The sequence below is a fragment of the Felis catus genome, chromosome D2, assembly GCF_018350175.1.
Source record: "Felis catus isolate Fca126 chromosome D2, F.catus_Fca126_mat1.0, whole genome shotgun sequence".
Taxonomy (NCBI): domain Eukaryota; kingdom Metazoa; phylum Chordata; class Mammalia; order Carnivora; family Felidae; genus Felis; species Felis catus.
This window is the reverse complement of record NC_058378.1, coordinates 45,307,634-45,327,847: the sequence shown is the minus strand read 5'-3', so window position 1 is coordinate 45,327,847 and position 20,214 is coordinate 45,307,634. Positions and strand designations below refer to the sequence as shown.

Genomic DNA, 20,214 nt, shown 5'->3' with positions numbered 1-20,214 from the left:
GCCTGGGGCTTGACAAAAGATGCCTGCTCTGTGACCTGGCCATGCCCAGAGGTGATAAGCTCCCGGAAGCCGGGCTTCAGCTGTTGGGGGCCCAGAAGGCTGCCAGAAAGAACAGTGGACAGAAGGGAGGAGTCCCTGGAGAAGAAAGAGGGGGGCTGCTGCCTGGACACGGAAGCTCAGAATCTAGGGCGGATGTTCTGAAGGACACAATCTGTCAGAAAAAAACAAGACCAGCCAGGACCGTGGACCCTTCCCTAGCAAAGCTCTGACCTCCAATACTTTATTCTAAATTCAAAACAAAGCAAATGTACAAATAATGAAATCCATCACCTGCCAGAGCAGGGCCTGAAGGGGACCCAGAAAGTCTGGTCAGAAATCTGGAATCTGAAGGGAGATCTGTAAACTAAGCTGGTGGCCATGTCTTGAGACCCTAAACCACTGCTGGTCAGGCCCAGCCAGGGAGGGGCCACAGCAACGGGATGGGGGCCAGGTGGACCCACTGGCCGAGGCTGTGCAGTCTGGCTAGTGGGGCCACGGCCAGGGCAGCAAGCTTAACCAGGAAGTTACGATGGGGTCCCCAGCCATGCACAGCCCCAAGGCTGGACATGGTCCAGACTGGATTCCAGCACCACCTTGCAAACGTTTATCTTGGTCACGATGAGTTGGGTGGAAGGACTGGCTAGGCCTTCCCACTTGGGGCCCAGCCCAGCCTGCCATCCTGGCCCACCAGGTACAGCCAGGAAGGGGTACTGGTTGGCACACAGCAGCCAAACAGAGAATGAACTCAAGGGAATTTGCATGTGACAGAGAAAGTCTCTAAGGGTTTCAGCCAAATATCCTGGCATGTGGCCCTTCACCTGCCTCTCCTTGTCCCAGGTAGTGGCCTCACCTCCTTTTGCTCAAACTGGAAACCAGCCTCCTAAAACTCTTCCTCCCTTCTGAAGCCACTGCAGGCCCTGTGTGCACCCGTGTGTGCATGTGTGTGTGCATGTATGTGCATGAATGCCCAACCCCCAGCTCCCTTTCCATCTCCCCAACAGGCCCCTCCTTGGCTCGCACACCCATATCCCCCTGGGCCCCAGCCTCCCACCTCTCCCACATTAATCTCTCCAATGGCAGCCAAAGGGATGTTTCCAAAATGAAATCTGGCCCCATCACCCTTTCTGCAGCTCCCCGAAGTCTGCTTCCTTAGTCACACAGGGATCCTCACCACGGGGACCCCTTGCCAGCCTCCCAACCCAACAAACACCCCAACCCAACGTGCATTGCGGTGACTCACCACGGCGCAGGCAGGACAGGGGCCTCCATGCCTCTGACCAGGCTGTCCTGTCTGCCTGGTACGCCCCTTCCCACTGCCACCTGTCTAGCCTCACCGTGTCAAGACCCCGCTCAGTTGTGGCCTTGTGCGCTGGTGCCCTCCCCACTCCGTTTCATCACCTGTCACCTCATGGCCCCACAGCTGGGGCTCCCAGAGCCCTGGTGCAGCGCCAGGCACGTGGGCAGCCTGGTACGCACGTGTCATCGCCCAGAGTGTGATGGGCCTGCCTCGCAGAACACCCAGAGGCACAGACGCGCTGCGCAGTAGCCAGAACCTACGCGTGCGTGAAAACTTGCTTGTGCACATTTTCACCGCTCACCACGCCAAACCCCTCTGCCCCAGCCCCACCCTCAGAAGCAGTTCTGATGTGCTGTCATTTTTTTTTAAGCAGAGTGGGAAGGGTGCGTTTGGGGGTAAGAAAGCCCCACCTCAGGGCCATGGGAGGCATTCAGACCTCATGCATGCCTTCCTCACCTTGTTCCTTTGGCCCGTTAGAATGCCAGCCCTGCTTTCCAACTCAACCCGCTTTTGGAGGAGTCATTTCCACCACAGTGAGTACAGGGTCCTTGAGGTAGGGAAAGCTAAGCCAGCTGCCAGGTCCCGGGTTCCTAAGTGCAGAAGGCCCAGGAACAGGGTCAGGTCACGGGCAGGGCTGCACATGGGCCCTTACTCCACCCTCCCAAGCCAGGGGACCCTGAGCAGCACACTGACCTGGCTCCCTCTTCAGGGCAGGCTGGCGGATTGTCCCAGGAGCTTAGGATCTTCAGCACTAAGCCCCAGGATGAGAACACAGGCCCGCTCCCAAACTCCACAGGTCTTGGGAGGTCCTTGGGCAATGAGGCCAGGCTGTGCCAAGCCTGTGCCCTGGGTTCCTCACCACATGACCCCAGCCCCCCATTCCTGTCCCACGTCAGCTCACATGGGCAGGGCTGGGAGGACAGGCTCACAGGCCTCCCAGCTCCCCACAGCCTCACAGCTCTGGCCATTTCCCACCAGGTGAAAAACCCCACCCCAGGCTCCTTCCCTCCTCCTATCCATTTCTGCCTTCTCTCCTTCCAAGAACCACACTGGCCAGGAATAAGTCCTTAAGCCAAAGGAATGAGGTGATAATGGTGTCGTTTCAGGCACTGCAACGTATTTGGGGACAAGTGGCCACATTTTCTCCCCTTCCTGAGGCCAGCCCCTGACCCGATGACCAACAAGGAGGGCTGGCTCTTAGCAGCAGCCCCGGGCCCTTCTGGGATGCCCGGTGCCCTGGTACGGATGTAGACCCCGCCTCCCCAACCCTGTCAGCTCAGTGAGGGTACAGACAGCCCATCTCATTCCCCAAGGATTCCACAGAACCTAGCACAGGATACAGACTCAATAAATCTTTCTGGTTCATGACTACACTGCACTGACCACCAGTGTGCTGTGGGAAAGCAGCCCAGGCTTCAGCCAGCCCTGGCTCTGAATCTCAGCCCACCACCTCCAGCAGTCCAATGGGCATGTCAGCCATGGCCTTGCCAAATGCCTGTGGTTTCACCCATAAATCAGGGCAAAGAGGCAAAGACTCAACAAGGGAAGGTGACAAGCACAGTGTGCGGCACATAGGAGGTCTTAAACAGTGTCGGTGGCCATCCCCAAAGACCCAGCCAGTCCCTGTGTCACGTGGGGCCCCAACTTTCATGTCAGGAATTGGTTGTATCTGAGCCCTGCTTTAAAATACAGCCACCAAGAGTCCCAGGGGAAATCATGGCAGAGTTCTGAGGAGACACTAAACAGAACGTCGAGAATTTTTACAGAAAAATCAGGATCTCCCTTACGCACAGTGCTGAAAGTCTGTCCCAAAGTTCAGAGCCTGGATGTGCAGGGATGTGGCTCTCAGGAATGAAGCCCTTAAAAACCAGCCCAGCTGCAAGGAGCAGGAAGTCCCCAGGCTGCAGTCCTGTGCCCTGCGGTCAGCCAACAGCAGAGACACATCCACGGCTGCCAGGAGGTCCAAGGAGCCCAGGGCTCCCACTGTCCCTGGCCTGGGGCTGAGTCCACGGGCCCAAGATAGCTCTGAGGGCCACAGCTCCTCACTCGGGAGCTGCACCGGAGCAGCCGCAGCAGCTGGGGCGCCTCAAGGACTGCATGACAGCACGCAGAGGCCCCCTCCGGCCCTCCGCAGACAGGCTGTCCTCGCTGGTGGGTGCCCGCTGCAGCTGCTCAAACTGCATCTCCAGATGCTTCTGGATGGCCACGCCAAGTACCTCAGGGTCCACTGCAGCTCCATACACCTCCCAGGTCATGCCCTCGGCATCCCATCGCACATCCCGCACAGGGGATGGTGCCTCCTCCAGGCCAGACCCCAGAGTTACCTCCGGGAATGTGTGCAGGGCCACGGGGGCATCCAGGGGTGGGCTGGTGGCCACAGCCTTGCAAACCGCCATGGGGGCTGCCTGTACACCAGCATCCTGGGCTGACAGAGAGGATGCCAACACAGGGGCCAAGTCACTGGCTGAGGTCATGGTCCATACATCCTTGGTCCTGGTACCAGGCTCCGTGACCAACCCGGTGGGACCCCAAGGGTGGGCACAGCAGTGGGAATGCCCAGGGAGCCCCCCAGGCAACCTGCACTGGAACCTCACCCCATGCTGAGCCTGCAGCCCAGACTCACTTACCGATGCCACTAGTTTGGGAAAGGCCAGGATCCCCGGGGCTGGCAGGGCATGACAGCAGCCACCGGTCCCCACCTCTCTCATATTGCAGAGGAGAGTTGCTGGGGACAGGGCATGGCAGGAGGTCGTGGCTGGCTGCCCGGTGGCTTTGGGCCCAGCCTGGGGGCTGCTGCTGTGGGTGGTTGTCCCTCCCAGGTCTAGTGGCGCCACCCACACCTGACTGTCTCCCAGTGTCCAGGCTGAGTTCGAAGTCCCTTCCTCTGGAGCCAGGTCCCTCTCTGGGCCTGCAGGGGCCCGGCCTCCCTGGCCAGAAGTACTACTGGGCTGCAGCTGAGCCCTGTGGACCGGTGAGCTGCCAAGGGCCGAGCAGCTGAGGCTGGCTTTATGGGCACCACTGTGGCCCCGGGTCTGGGTGCTGCGCACCAGGTCCGAGTGGCTCCTCTGCATGGCAGCGGCACCGGGGACCCTCAGGCGACCCAGGTCACCACCACCCACGGTAGACACATTGCCCACAGTGCTGCTCCGCCAGTGGCCCACAGCACGGGGCCGGGGCCGGGGGCTGGAGGCCTGCGTCTGCTCCGTGCTCTCAGCGTGGTGCTCCTCTTCCTCCGGGACCTGCGGACTGGCGCTGGCCTCGCCTGGCTGGGCCTGCCATACAGTGCTGCTGGCGCTCTTGCGGAGCTCTGGTCTCTGCCCCTGGCCTTCCAACAGGCTGGAAGAGCTCCGGGACAGGGGCTGCGGGCAGGGACACCGGGGTGGCCGGGCACCCTGGTCAGGGCGGCTGGTGCTCATGATGCCTGCAGGAGAGAGAGGGAGGGAAGGGAGTTGAATGGACTCCGCTCTGGGCTCACACGGTACAAGGCACACAGCAGGGCACAGCTTCAGCGCTAGCCTGGATGATGGCTTGGAGCCAGGAGCCAAACAGTGACAGGACACCAGACACTCCAAATCAAGATCATCACACATCATACACAATATGACACTGCAAATATCTAATAACCGGTACCAAGTGATTAGAACCAGCCCTAGGGTAGGGTCCTGGATTATGCGGAGGGAGGAGAATCCAGGGGAGAGGCCAAGGCTGCCAGGACACTGGGGGCGGGCGCTTTGGGACAATAACTCTTAGTCAACCAGCACAGGAGTATCGCAGTATTTTAATAACCAGTAAAGCTTGACTGGCAAATACTAGCTGGGTTCCTCCCAGAACTGTCCGTATCCATCTTGCTTTGGACTGGGGCCTCCCAGGTACAGAGTTGTCGTTCAAAAGAGGTTTGTGAGATAAATGAACAATGAATAGAGGGCACACAGAGGACACGCCCTGGGTTCTCCCCTGGCCCCCTCCCCGCCCTCTCAGGCGGGGCGCCCTGGTTGGGCGATCATGTCTCTGGGACTCAGTCTTGGCAGCTGTGAAGGGGAAGGGGTTTTCTGACTCCCTTGTCTGGCTCCAGGGTAGGGAGAGACCCCACGCACCAGCCCTTTACACACAGGACACTTGGCAAATGCTCACTCATTCCACAGCCATCTTCAGAGCACACAATGCATGCCTGGCCCTGGAGTTAGGGGACATGGAACTAAGATCCTGTGCCTCCAAGAATGTGGTCTAATACCACCAATCGGAAACGCCCTCCATCAAATTTAAATGCCCTCTTGCCAAGTGTGCTTGCACCCACCTTGCCTCCCTCCTTCCCTGCCTTTCCTGTCTCTTCCCAGCCACACAGACCCCTCTGGACCTGCTCACTGACTCTGGCCCTTCAACATCAGCACCTCCTCCCAGAGAAGCTCTCCCAGGCTGGGCCGGCTCCATCTCTGGTTGAGCACTGTCTCGCCTGGATGCAATAACCTGGCCACCCCACCAATCCGAAGCTGTCAAAGCAGGCCTGCGCCCTGTCCCCCTCTATCTGTCCAGCACCTAGCGCTGCCCTGACACACAGCTGGCCCTCAGAGAATGTCTGCCACGTGCCAGACCGAGAAAACAAGAGAATACAAGAGTAAACCCACAGAGGAAAGTGCTGAGCACCAAAAACGGGGTCTGAGAAAGGGCATTTCCAGGAGAGCTCACTTTGTGTGACGGATCAGGAAAGGCCTCCTGGAGGTCGGGCCTGGAGAGAGAGGAAGGAAAGGTGCCGGGAGAGGAGGAACAGGATGAGCAGAAGGCAGGAGGCACATGAGGGGAGCAGGGGGCTGAAGGCCGCAGGGCCTGAGGGGGAGGAAGTGGGGTCAGGGCATGTGGGCCAGCCTGGCCCTGGCTGAAGCTGTGAATGGGGAATATCTCCCAGAGACTCCCTGCCAGGCAGGACCAGCTGCAGAAACAGGGTGGGGGAAGAAGCAACAGCCGCAGTTTGGGCAATCCCGGTCCTGCCCTCCCACCCCCGGGGCTGATAAGAACCGCCAGGAAACAAGCCACCTTGACCAGGGGAGCAAGGCCACCTGAAAGGGAATTCGGAAAGGGCTCTCGGAAACTCCGTTTCTGTATAATGACAAACTTCTTCTGCCCCAGCACTCAGGAGACAGCTGCTGGCTATTCAAGCCAACAGTGAGGATGCTTCTGGAGCTGCAGTCCCCTGAGAGCTCGAGGCCTGCTGTGGAGTCCAGTTCAGCACAGCTTCTGGGCCGATGGAAAGATCTGCACTGTCCGATTAGATCAGCACTGGCCACATGTGGCTACTGAGCACCTGACAGACGGCGAGTGTGACTGAGAAACTGGCTTTCTAATTTTACTTAAATTGAAGCAATTTAAATGGAAATGGCCACATGCGCCTAATGACTACCATACTGGACCGTGCAGCTCTAGACACAGCTCCTGCCTGGACAGGAGTGTCCCATCCCTGCTGCTCCTTGGGGCTGAAGCCAGACTGGTCCCTGGAACAGCCAAGAAAAGGATGAATAACCAAGAGAGGACTAGAACCCAGTCCCTATTCTCAAGGAGCTCTAAGATGGATGTATAAAGGGCAACAAAGCCATTAACCATCACAGTGATGATAATAACAGCTCCCAGTACCTACTCACCTTGTGCCAGGCATGTGCCACATCCTTTGACACACTGTCTCATTTAAGTGTCAGAGCAGGCTCATGAGATACATCAACCCCATTCTACAGATGAAGAGGCCAAATCTTAGAGAGGTTTACTGACTTGCCCATAGGCACAGTGAGTGCTAAGTCAGGAAGCAAACCCAGGAGTGCCTGAGGTTCTCTGTGCCCACTCTGAGCACTGTGCAGACCTGCACTGTGGCCATCTTTTTACTTGTCTGTTGCCCTGACTCAGCTGAAGCCCCAGCACCCAACACAGCATCTGGCACTTGCAGTGGCTTCCATGACATGCCAGTGGGACTGGCTGAGTCCCGACTCAGTCCATGACTGAATGAGTGGGAACAAAGCCTGGACCCCCACCCACCTGGAGTCAGGAGAGCAGGGGATATACCTGCTAGCTGGGAAAGCTGTGGTCACCAGCAGCTCCGGGCAGGCGACAAGCACCCAGCTACAGGTCCAAGAACACCAAGAAAGCCCTATCTGGACAGCCTACACAGCCGCTGGCTGAACCCCACCTACCCCAAACCCTCCTAGGGAGCAGGGCCATAAAGAGCCAGGCCAGGCCCTGCCCCCTGCCCTGAGGAAACAGGTGGGATGAGGCTGGGGGTGCCCTCAGACCCCCCCCCCCAGGGGCTAGTGAGAAGCCACCAGTGACAAGAGTCCCAATGTCCCTGCCTCACCAGATGGCTGTCCAGTGACCAGGACTAGCCATGACCCAGAGAGAGCAGTGATCACAGAGACCCTAGTCGGGTGGGTATCTGTGGCTTCCCTTCCTCACCTCACCTCCACAAGTGGCAGGTGACAAATCTGAGGCCCAGAGCAGCTCAGAAATTTCAGAGAGCCCACAGCTGAACCCCAACAGGATATTTCTCCTACCATCTGGCCTTCCCAGCTCTGAAGAAGGGAAGTACTCTGAGGAACGCCACTCAAGTCATCCCAGAGACAGGAGGTTTCCCACACCCCCTATCACTAAGAACAGGGGCCTCCAGGGAGTGAGGGGAGCTGACCAAATGACCTTGGGAGTTGTGGGTAAGCAGGAGGGACAGGGGTCTGCTTCTAACGCTGACTCTTCCCCTTCCTGTGAAAGCACCCGCAGGTGCACACCTCCCTCCCTGGGCCTCAGTTCTCCAGTCTACAGAACGGAAGTAAGTCTCCACTGCAAGGTTGCTGTGAATCCTAATATGATGGAACAGCAATTGCTAATAATAACCTTCTCTTTCCTCCTCCCATCAGGAGTGGCCTGTGCTCAAGGTATCACAGAGACTAGTACTGGTGGACAGAAAGGCCTTTTTAGGAAGCCACTGAGACACCCAACAGGTTAGCCCAGTCTTGCTTCCCAACCCTTCCTGTCTTCGTCTCATCCTAGAACCCAGTCCCCACCCGTGTCCCCAGGTCTCCATCACCATACGAAGCTTCCCAAGCCTTACTTTGGGAGGATACACATGCACATGCTTACACATGCATGCACGCAGACACACACATGTGGAAACACACAAGTGTGGAGTCTGCCTTCCAACTGGCTTGAGTGGCATGCCCACCTGCCTTACAAATCATCTAAAAGGCTCTGGGTTCACCCCAAAGAGACCCTAGGAAGATGTTTTAGCACCAGATAAATGACAGGTACGTGGAGGTAGCCAAGACCCCTGGTGTTCTTTGACACCTTATTGTTCTCTCTCCTGCCCCATTTGATGCCAAAGTTGCAATGTGGCCGTGCCTTGTGGCCAATACAGGACTCTCCTGGTGCCTCAGTTCTGCTGGTCAGTAAATGGAAGAACAGCCAGTTTCACATGCAGCAATCAACCAATGTTATTTTGAGTAAAACCTCCCAGTTCTGCAGAAACTTTCACACTGGCCCAACCAAAGAAACTGTTAGGTTGACTTGGTCAGAGATTCTAGCTCCCACCATATCACCCAGGCCTTTTAGGGTGTGCCCAGGGGGACCACCAAAGCCACTGCAAGCAGGCCTTGTCTCAGACCACACTGTGGCATCCATATACATCTCTTGTTAAGCGACAGGCATTTGGATGATGACTTCTGCTTCCAGCAAAACCAAAACCGGAAAAGCAAATCCAGGTGGTCAGGAGGGGAAACGGCTCCAATGTTAAAATATGGACTTTAACCCTCAGGGACCAGGTAGGGCACCACACAAAATCCTCATTGGATGGTGGGGGCATGGCAACCTCCAGCAGGTGGTCTGGTCCATCCCAGCGGCAAAAGGGGGCCTGAAGGGACCACTCAAGGCCAAAGTTGGGCAATGCAGCAAGAAGCATTCCTGAGCTACCAAGTAGGACTGTTTGAAGGGGACAAAATCTGCTCACCACAGAGAAGACGAAGGGGCCTTAAGTACAAAATGCCCAGGTCACAAGTTGTGCCAGTAAAGGGTTCTGGGATAACTGTGAGGCAAAGGCCCAAAGGACCCCGCTCTGCTCACTAGAGAGAGGCCAAGGCCCCCACCAGCCCCAGAGCTTTCTCCCCTGAGGAGGATTTGCCCACACTTCCCAAGTGGTGTCTGGGGTGGAGAAGGTAAGCCTCCAGGCCCAGGTGCCCCAAAACAAAGGCAGCCCGGGGAAGCTAGTGTCTCCCTACCTGCATGCTCCCAGGCACCGGTGCACCCATGCACCAGCATGGGCCGGAGCCCCACCCGTGGCCACATCAGAGGCCGACGCACAGGCCCGTTTACTGTGGGAGCCGGCAGGAAACAGCATCTCCACGGCTGCACGCCAACCGTGCAGGCCGCCTCTGGCTGTGGGGCCAAAGGCCTGAACACACCACACCATACACTCTCTCCCAGGACAGGGTTCCCTTCCCCGCCGCTCCACACCAAGCCCACCCGACTCGGGGAGAAGGTCCTCAACACAATCCCCCAAACTCGGCTACAGATCTTCCCAGGAGCTAAGGCAATGACTGAGGGAAGATGAGGCTGTGGGGCAATGGGGTAGGGATGGAGGGCTGAAGGAAGGAGAGGGAAGGGAGGTCTGGGGCTGGGGGCAGCAGGGAAGGGTGGAGAGGGGTGGGGGTGGAAAAGGGAGGAGGAATGGGAGGGGACGGCGACAGCAGCGGGGGTGGAGGCAGAAGACGACGGGGTCCTAGGCAGAGGGCTGGAAATGGGAGGATGGGCAGATGAGACGTGGAAGAGGGGATGGGATAGGCAATGAGAGGAGAGATGAGAGGAGGGACGCGGCCATGGGGGGCGCTGAGCACTAGGCGGGGCCTGGGATGCGGAGGGTCTGAGCGCACGACGAGGTGAGGAGTGGGGTTCTGGGGCGCAGGAAAGGAAGGCGCCGCCCATCCCACCACCCTCCCCTACCCCCCACCGCGGGCACGCACACAGCCGGCCTCTCACCCACTCGCCCGCCCGGAGCCGCGCAGGCCGGCGGAAGCGCTGCTCCTGCGGCCGCCACAGGTGCCCGGCGCAGCGGCCCAAGATGGAGCCGGAGCCGGACCCGGCCCGGGCCGAAGACGCCACCCGCCGCCGCCCGCCTGGCCCGCGGAACCAGCGTCGGGGTGGCGCCCGGGGGCGGCTAGGGGACCCGGGAGGAGGGGCGGAGGGGGGGGCGGCGGCCCTGCTCACCTGGGCCCGCCCCCGCGCTTCAACGCCCGCGTAGGCGTCCCGGCCCCGCCCCCTGCCTGCGGCCACGCCCCCGGACACGATCCACCCCGCCCCCACGCACTGCCCCTAGCCCACTACGCCGGAGCCCCACCCCTCTGTCCACGGGTCCCCGGTCCTCCCTCCCGTGCTCAGGACATGTCCCCACAGTCCCGTCTCTGCGGCCCCGCCCCCACCACGATCCCTTGTTTTACCGGGCTGCCCAACAAACCCCCAAGATACCCATCTTCCCGACCTGCCCCCACCCCCCGAGTCTCACAGGCTTGGCTCCCCACAGCCCTCCAGCCCCCGACCCAGCCCCCAAGTACACTTCCTCATTGCCTCGCCCCCTCGATCTCTGTTTACCTTCACCACACCCCTCACCGAAGTCCACGGGTCCTCCGTCGCCCCCCTTCCTCACGGCCCCGCCCCGTGTCCTTCGTCATCCTGGCCCCGCCCTTCACAAGTTTCCGGCCTCCGACCCCACCTTCGAGGCCCCATTGCTCCAGGGCCACCCACCCTCGGATACCAAGCCGGGTCCCCCATCGTCCCGCCGCTATGCACCCCGTTCTCCAAGACTGAACTCCACAGTCCCATCCTCCCAGATCCACATTCGCGGACTCCAAGATTGACCCCGGTCTTTTGAGCTCCGCCTGCACGGCCCCTCCACGCAGCCAGCCTTGTCCCCAGAGCCCACTGCCCAGCTCCCAGAAGCCCAGCCTGGTAGACTCCATTTCCAGAATTGCGTCCCTGGCCCCGTCCCCAAAGCCTGTATTTTCCCACCCTTTTCTCCCCGCCCGTGTCCCCATCCCCACCTTTGCCCCCAACCCAACCTCACTCCAGGCATTCAGTCGCCAGCCCGGCCGCCATGGACCCCAACAGCTGGCATGTGCAATGACCGTGAGTGAGAAGGTGAGTCAACCCCACCCAAGCCCACACCCCATCTTGCCGCTTCCTCTAGCTGGCAGTATGCCCTCCCACCGTCCCTCCCTCCTTCCCTCCCAGCCTCTCTGCCCCGCTCCAGAAAGCATCCAGGCCCTGGGAACACCTGGTTTTGCCTCCGTTCCCTCTATGTCCCCCAGTATCTGGACGAGCTTGGGGTTCACAGACACACAACAGGTAGCCCCCCACACAGGCCTGCCATGACACCTTCCGCTCTTGAGTGGTTCCTGCCACCCACCCCAGAGCCACACAGTAAGAAGAGTGTGACCTGTCTCAGGGCCCCAGTCTCTGAGAATTGGGTTCCAATGTTGTATCCAACTCCAGGAACCCCTGATTTGCTTGCCCAACCTCTTGCTGAGGGGGTCTGCATCCCTTTGGTCCATTGCCCCCAGAAGCCAATGCCTCTCTGCTCCCCCTCCAGTTTGGGAAGACCCCGGACCCCAGCCTCATCTTTCCAGCCTCTCCCAGCCCTGCTCTGAGGCCAGAGCATCAGGAGAGGGTCAGCAGAAAGCCCCTCCGCCCCTGGATTGAGGTGGAGAGTAGAAAGCCGAGGCAGGAAGGTGCACCATTCACTACCCTTCCCCCAGCCCCTAGCCTGGCACCTAGTCCAGAACAGGGGTGTGCAGCTCTATGCAACAGGTGTGGCTGGTACCTCACACCCAGCTGCCCCCACCCCACGCCACCCCGGGTATATTCCCTGCATGCGGGACCCCTCCCAGCCTCAGTATCCCTGTCTGTAGTTCTGAACTGCCCCTCATCAGATTATCTCATGGACCAAAGGAGACAACGATACCACCCTGTCACACACAGCCTTTGGGCCCACAGGTCATACCCTCACACTTTTCCACCTGGCTTTTAACGCAAGCATCCTTGCCTCCCCAGGCTCCTCCTCTCTGACCTGGAATCCTGCTGCTTAGGGCCTGGCTGGAAGCCTTGGCCCTACCTCCTCTGCTCCTCTCACCACGGTCAGTTACAGCTTCCAGTCAGGGCTCACTCACTGGTGGAGTCGGTGACATTCTGCTCAGGAAGACTCAGACTGCCCTAAGCGCCCCTTTCCAGTGGGGTCTCAGAGCATTGAGTCTCGCACAGAGCTATGGAGGGGGCAGTAAGCACTGAGGGGTAACAGGAATGTCCAAGTGGAGGCCCCAGGCCCTGTCCTCCCACCACACACAGATGGGCAGAGGGATCTTGCCCAAAGGAGGCAAATGGGAGATTTGTTTGGTGAGGTCACCAACCCGCTCCTGTTCCCGCCTAGCAATTAGGGCACCTCCTTTCATATCTCAGGAATCTTACTCATATTCCCCATTTAGGGAAATAAGCTGAGCCCCAAGAAGGGATGAGCTGCCTGGGGTTACACTGAGAATTGGTGCCAGTCCCTGGGACTTCCTGCTCCCTGGTTATATGAGAGCCATCTGAGAACCTCAAGACGGATGTTTCAGGGAGGTGGCTCGGAGTTGGGTGTCCATCTGCAGATGCAACCTGGCTGGACCTGCCACCGGGGTCTCTGAGAATCACCCTGGCCTTGGCATCTTGGCCAGCTGGTCCTCTTCTCCCAATTGTGGCTTGGCCAAGAAGCTTCTCTGGCTGCGGTGGCTGCCCAGGGAGAGTCAGCCGTGAATTGCAATCCTAACCGCCCCCACATATTCACTTGCTCTGCGATCCCACACCCAGGCAAAACTGTTCACCTTTCTGGGCATCGGTTTCCTCATCCGCACAGTGACAGTAATTGTACCTCCTCCCAGGGTTGTGGGAGAGACAGGGTTTGTGAAAGTATTCTGCAGAATGCTCTTGCTGTCGTCAATATTTATCAAGCTCCTCCTGTGTCAGGTTCAGGAGATAAAAAGCCAGGACTGCATGGTGTGGGACAGGAGTGGGGTTTGTTGACTGCTTTAGTAGAGAGGGGAGGCTCTGGTTTAGGACCCCATGGGCCAAGTGCCATTTCCTGAGACTTGGAATCTGGCAGAAAAGAAGCAAGTATGGCGTACTCAGGAGTTCTGTGGGGGTATGGATGACACCAGGTGGAGAGGCGAGTTGCACATGAGGAACTGGAGTCTCCCAGAAGGTCTGGGCAGCATGGGCACAGGGGTCCCTGAAGTCACAGGAGTGGGTAAGGTCTTCAGGAAGAGTGTAGCAAGAGCACCTAGGACCCAGCTATGAGTAACCAGGTAGCAAAGAACTGAGAAGCAGCAGCCAGAAAGGAAAGAGGGAAACTGGGACACTGCTGTGACATGGGGCACTTAGAGCAAGCAGCTTCAGCAAGGTGCTGGAGGCAGAACCCAAGGAGTGCACTGAGGGAGGAGTCAGAGGGGAAAACTCTTTTCAGCAGAGCCATAAAAGGGAGAAGAAAAGAAAGGTATTACCTGGGAAGGGATATGGGGTCATGAGAGAGATTTGGGGGACTTGGTTATGGGTTTTTTTTTTCTGGTTTGCTTTTTAATACTCTGCATCATGGAATAGGATTCCTTGATTCCAAGCAACACGGAACAACTCAGGCTAAGTTGGACACAAAGGGAAGGTGTTGGGAGACTGCAGGGAGCTCAGAATGGAATCTAATGTGGAGAGCTAGCCTTGGTCCTTTAGGATGGGAGCCAAGTGACTCCAGACCTCAACACAGGAGCCACGCCACAGTCTTGCCCTGTCATCGCCACAGAAGGAAGGATTCTGGTTGTTTGTCCTTTGCCTCTCAGCTCAAGATTCAAAGTCTCAGGGAAGCAGGAGCTCTTTTGGGCGAGCCATGGCCATATGCCTTCTGTCCTTGGACGATAGAGGAATACCTGTCTGAGTGTATCTCTAGGAGTACCTACAGCCTACCAGGATATTTTCCCCCAGACAGCGCAATGGAGTCCAGGTCACCAGACAGACCCACTGCACGTTGTAACAAACTGAGCACGCTTGACAGTGGAGGAGGGGCAGGGTGGTGATGGTAAAGGAGCCATAAAGAGGGAGCAGATGAAGAGGTGGAAAGAGTGGGATCCGCTGCTGGTAGAAGGTCTCTATGTAACCGGAAAGCAAGCAGAAATGACAGGGGTAGTACCCAGGTAGGTTACTAGGCTCGGAAATCTAAGTTTGATGGTTTCCATCTTCTCTGTGAAAGAACAGGCAAGCTCTTGTTCTGAGACAGAAAGGGGAAGATGGAAAGATCGGAAGGGGTGAGAAGAGCAGAGGAGGTATGAAATAGAGATTGCAGAGGGGGGACGAGCCTCTGTGGGCCAAAGAAAGCAGTAGAAGATTGCCAGGCAATACTGGGGCCCAAGCAAGATTCGTGACCAGCACTAATATCCCCCAGAAAGAATCATCAAAGAAAAACAAATTCTAATCAGGACTCACAGTCGTAAGGGTGAAAAAGGGAGTCGAAGACCACAGCATTTTGGAAGCTGGTGGCCAGAAGGATACAGCTGAGCCGGCTGGCCCTTCTGCCATCAGTGGTGGAGACGGTGGCTTACCAAGAGTCAGCTGAGTTCATACCCAAGTTACTTACTCCAACTGTACATGCTGTCATTATGCAATTACATAAATAATTAAATCTAATTCAATTAAATAGCACATGAATGGATGGACTATGCATAGAAGAAGAAAGTTCTGTTCCTATGAAAACTAGGTTAAACGCTTTGGAAAGTGAGTCACAAAAACTGCTGTCAGTCGAGTGTGGGAAGGGCAACTTGAAACAGAACAGGAGGAAAACCATAACAATCTAGAAAATTCTTGAATCGGATTGCTTCCCAGGTGTCTTGAAGTTGACTGACTTGCCTATGAACCAATCATTTATTAGACCTGAACGCTGGGTAAGAGGGCTAATACTGTATAGTTTAGGCAAATAAGAGAATTTTTTGAATATAGCTTCAGGCAATTGCTGAAGTCAAAGACTCAAATGATGTGGGCAGGGCCCTCCATCACCTGCTCCTTCCCCCTGATTCCCTCTGGATTAGATTCATTCCTTTTTTAAAATTTTTTTAAGTTTATTTATTTATTTAGAGAGAGAGAAAGACAGCACGAGCGAGGTAGGAGCAGAGAGAGAGAATCCCAAGCAGGCTCTGTACTGTCAGCACAGAGCCCAACGCAAGGTTCGAAACCACAAACTGCGAGATTTTGACCCGAGCTGAAATCCGTCGGACACTCACCCAACTGAGCCACCCAGGCACCCCACTCTGGGTTAGATTCATTCCTACATAGACTCTCTCCTCTTGTGAAACAAGAAAGCCAGCAGCCCCAAATCTACGTCCTCACATCTCTGGATCCACAAACCGAATCTTACTGACCCTGCCTGACAATCCCAGGCCAGAGGGAAAGAGCTCTTTGATTGGCCAGCCTGTGTCATGCACTCTTCCCAGGACAGTGGGGGCACTGTCCTACAACTGGCAGCCCCTCAAGGGTCACAGAGAGTGGTGGGCCGGCAAGATGCTGTTGCCAGACTACAGGGAAAGTGACACTGAGCTGTCCCAAAGCGCAGATGACCACGGGCAGCAGGGTCTCTGGGAGTCTCAGAAAAGGAGCCACTGGGAGCCCAAATGTGTCAGTGTGTCTTCAATGCCTAAGGAAGGGAGAGCGTTGACTAAATTCAACAGTGTCTGTTTTTCAAACAAGAAAATCCCTAGAGTATGAGAGACTCCTGTACCCTTAAGATCCATGAGTGAAAAGACTGTGTCTTTTTGTCTGACAAAAGAAACTGACTTCCCAGGACCTGTCATATAATAGATGCTGAAAGAAAGGGAGGGAGGAAAGAAGGAGGGGGGGAAGGAAGGGAGGGAGGGAGGAACTAGTTTACCAAGATATACCTATTACCTATTACCTATTAATTACCACCTCAGTTTCATCCACAAACATTTTACTGAGTCCCTAGTAAGTGCCAGTCCTACATGATGAGCTGGGAAGGCAGGCTGTATCAGAGGTGCCTTGACCTCAGAGACTGTGTGATGGGGCATTCAGGGACAGCCCTGATAGACACACAGACAATTAGATCAGAGTGGTAAAAGGAGACAGATGGGGCTGGGGCACACAGAGAAGAGGCCCTGTGGTAGACATCTGTTACTTTTTAGCTCCCCACAGTCCGCAACCCCACTTCATTTAAGGGATCACCCACTACAGAGACTGCCAGTTGTCCCCCAGTACTTATTCTCCCCTTCTGTAGGCATAGAACTGCTCTAGCCAGGAACATGCCCGCCCAGAGTGGACAGCACATTCGTCAGACACCATGCAGCAAGGCATGCTGTGTGACTGACTGGGCTCTGTCCAGTGAGATGTTAGCAGAAGTGATGCATGAAGTTTCAGGGATGTGCCCCTCAGCAAGAATGTGCTTCGTTCTTTCTCTCTCCCCTGGTTGGCATGAAGTCAATATTGCTAGGCAATATTGGGTCCCATGCAAGATTTGTGACCAGCAGTAATATCCCCCAGAAAGAACCATCAAGGAAAACCAAGTTTTAATTCTGACTTACAGTTGCAAGAGAGAAAAAAAGAGAGTCAAAGGCCACAGTATTCTGGATGCTGGTGGCAAGAGGATACAGTCTAGGTGGCCAGGACTTCTGTTCTCAGGAGTCAAGTCAACTGGGGTTAGGCCAGTTTGGACCATTCAGATGAGGGCAAGGCCCCAGAGACATCACTACAACAGGATAGAAGGGCCTAAATCTTAACACTATACAGTTGTCTATCAGCCCGGGACCATTTATGACTGAGCTTTGCATGAAAGAGAAATTAGCCTGTAGTCTATTTTAAGCTGCCTTTTGGAGTGAGGGTCTTTTACCGAAGGAAAGCTTATATACTAATTGAGACAGAATTTTGTGCCTGGAAGAGAGGTACATGAGGTAACAAAACTTCAAATGTGTTCTCAACACATAGATGTTGTAGGCTGGAAAGCTGGAAAGCTGGAAACCCTTGCTGTAACATGCTGAAGCAGCTGATTAACTGATTCCCCGCGTACTCTGGAAAGTCGTCTGTAGCTGTAAGAACACGGTGGAATATTTTACAGTACTTGTGTCTGCTGCCTGCATCTTGCCACTCTCAGCAAAGCCCTACATGAGCCAGAAGAAGTTGACCAGAGCTAGCCAGCATGCCGGCAGAGATGGGAGGGAATGCAGGGGGGCTAGGAGGAGCTCTCTTTCTATGACCACAACCTAAGTCTCAAAGTTTTCTGCAGTTGGAAACTTCAACTGCTTCTATACCCCAAACCGAAGCAGGTATAAAGATGTTTTTGAGGTAGCATTAGCAGGAGACAAGACTATGGACACTAGTCTTTGTCAAGCTCTTTGAGTTAAGAGTTCTCAGCCTGACAATGACAGCCAGCTCCACGGCAAAGACCAGACTAAGGATGTTGCCTTCCAATCTAAGCTGAACGTCTTTGCTGATGCAAGTTCAGAGGGAGGTGATCAGGTGTCTGCTAAATGAAAGACCAGAGCTTTTAGGCTTAAATCTTAAATGTGTGCCCATGAGAACAGCGGGGAGCAAACAGGCAGAAAGCCACCTAAGATTTTGAGGGACATGTATTGCCAAAGAAAGCATGAGCCTGGCCAGTACAAAGCCTTCATTGTTGACTCCATAAAACAACCAACCTCCACAGGGTAATGTATGGAACTGTTGAATTACTATATTGTACACCGAAATATAACACTGTATGTTAACTAAGTGGAATTAAAATAAAAACTATTAAAAAAAAAAAAACCCAGCCACCAACCTCTTGCCACCAAACCCATACCAGGAGGAATTGGGCTGCATAACTGTATAGCCCCAAGAGGTGTACATCTTCAATGCCAGCTTTGGATTTGGCTACAGACAGCAGTAGACAAAGAGGGGACCACCAGGGCCCAGAGGGACAGTCATAGAGAAAGGGCTGTCATTCAAGGAATTTGCTCTACTCCCTGCCCAATTTCTGCCCAGCAGCCAACGAGTGGCTTCAGTGGGTTCCCATTTTTCCTTCATCTGGACGGGGGTTCCTACTGTGTTACCCTATTCTTACCTGTTGTATATTGGGTATGATGGGACAGTTTGTATATGAGTTTACAGGACACTGCACTATGATGAACCATACCCATACCCGGCACTGTGTAGTCCATGCCCAGATGCTAGTCTAAGAGTTGTGTGCCTGCCCTGGATGCACTCGGGAGAGGGCATTCCAAACTTTGAAGAATGGGGGACACTGATATTTGGATGGCTAAAGGAATAGATTGCTATATAGACTGCTAACTGCCCTAGTAGTCATGATCCCCTCATTTGTTTAAAGAATCCCTGCCTTTTACCTGGCAACAGGAAATCCAGGGGGAAAAGCTATATTTGGCCAAGTAACTGACCAGTAGACCTGAAGTGGGGAGAGGTGCTGTCTTTAACCAGAAGTGGGGGGGGGGGGGTGCCCTCCTCTTTTCTCTTTTCTGTTTCCACTGGCTGGGTGGTAGAGATCGTGCAATATTCTCAAACCACACAAATACACCATACTTGCGAGTACTGAATAAACAAGATAGGAAGAAATCTGGGCTCCCAGGCTGCTTACCTGCAGACAGGTGAGAGAGAAAGAAACTTCTGTCTTGCTTAAGCCAACCTTATGTGAAGTGTCTCTTCCAGCAGTTCAACCTATATTCTAAAAATTACTCACCCTCTCCTTTACGCCCATGTGCTTTGGGTGCGTCTCAGAAGAGGAGCATATGACTAGGCCCAAGCCAATCACTGTATCACATTACTCTGGCTCCAGAGATTGTTCAGGATAAGCATGTGTCCCACTTAGAGCCAATGATGTGCAATAAAGAATTTCTCTGGGAGTCCAAAGAAACTCACTCTTTTCCCTAAGGAGATGTGGGGACTGAAGCCACCACCTGACAAGGTAAAGATGTGAAGAAAAGCAATGTCCCAGGTGTATGATCTGAGCTTTGAATGCAGTTTAGGCTAAGACTAGTCTCATTCCCTGACTTCTCAACTAAGGAAGCCAATAATTATCCTTTTTATTTAAACTAGTTTGGGTTAAATTTCCATCCTTTTCTACCAAAAGTAGCCTCAGTGATAGTCTTCAGCCAAGCCTTGGAGTATCATGGAGGCAACATGGAAGGCAACTGCCTGAGTTCAGTCTTATAAGGGAAGTCAGAGACCACTTGAAGTTTGCTTGGGAAAACACGGATCTGTTATAAGAATACATCTGAACTTTAATTGGGAAGTCTTTAGGAACTAGCAAGACAGATCCAGAAATATCCATTGTTGCATTGCTTTCTTCCTGGAGCCTGGGAGCACCATCTTCCTCCTGACTTTCCTCTGCTCTGTGCTCTCTGCCAACTAGTGCCCTCTACTGATGCAGAATTTCTGTTGCTTGAATACCTTGAATCACCAAGGCCCCAGCTCCTCCTGGTGGCATCTCTTAATGCATCCTTCTCACTCATCCTGCTAGCTGCCTCACTCCTGCTATTTCCCCCAACTCCCAGCTCAAACAAGAGAAAGCTGATAGACATAGGTCATCTTTCATGCCAAAGGAACACACAAGTCCTGGCCAGCTGATGGATTCAGCACCTAGGTCAGGGGCCTCCTCCCACCCAAAGGTCACATGGTCTAAAACACGTCCACCTATTGGTTGTCCTCCCTGCTAGGGCTATGGGCATGGCAGGTACCACTACTGATGTGTCTTGCATGTCTACACAGAAATATTGTATTAGCCAGTACTCTTTTGACTTTGAGAAGCAGGAACCCAACTCAAATTGGCTGAACCACCCAAAGAACATTGCTTGGGCTCTTGTAAG

At 55.0% G+C, this 20,214-nt stretch overlaps 2 protein-coding genes across 5 annotated transcripts in view; one reads left to right on the top strand and one right to left on the bottom strand.

Annotated features, from left to right (window-relative positions):
- Positions 1 to 245: 245 nt before the first annotated feature.
- GPRIN2 (G protein regulated inducer of neurite outgrowth 2) lies at positions 246 to 19,090 on the bottom strand. 4 transcript variants are annotated; one of them, XM_003994139.6, is made up of 2 exons: positions 18,987 to 19,090; positions 246 to 4,757 (listed from the first exon to the last, which is right to left on the bottom strand). In XM_003994139.6, the coding sequence occupies exon 2, from the start codon at positions 4,750 to 4,752 to the stop codon at positions 3,379 to 3,381; it is 1,374 nt and encodes a 457-aa protein (XP_003994188.1). In that variant the 5' UTR covers positions 4,753 to 4,757; positions 18,987 to 19,090; the 3' UTR covers positions 246 to 3,378. The 4 variants fall into 4 exon arrangements, with proteins under 4 accessions (XP_003994188.1, XP_044896184.1, XP_044896185.1 ...); XM_045040249.1 differs by lacking the exon at positions 18,987 to 19,090 and adding an exon at positions 10,940 to 11,143; XM_045040250.1 differs by lacking the exon at positions 18,987 to 19,090 and adding an exon at positions 10,559 to 10,603.
- LOC101090552 (synaptotagmin-15) overlaps positions 9,172 to 20,214 on the top strand; it is a 42,267-nt gene continuing 31,224 nt past the window's right edge. The window contains exons 1-3 of the mRNA XM_045040258.1: positions 9,172 to 9,176; positions 13,487 to 13,489; positions 14,082 to 14,086. The gene's annotated coding sequence lies outside the window, so the exon portion shown is untranslated. The remainder of the gene's footprint in view (positions 9,177 to 13,486; positions 13,490 to 14,081; positions 14,087 to 20,214) is intronic.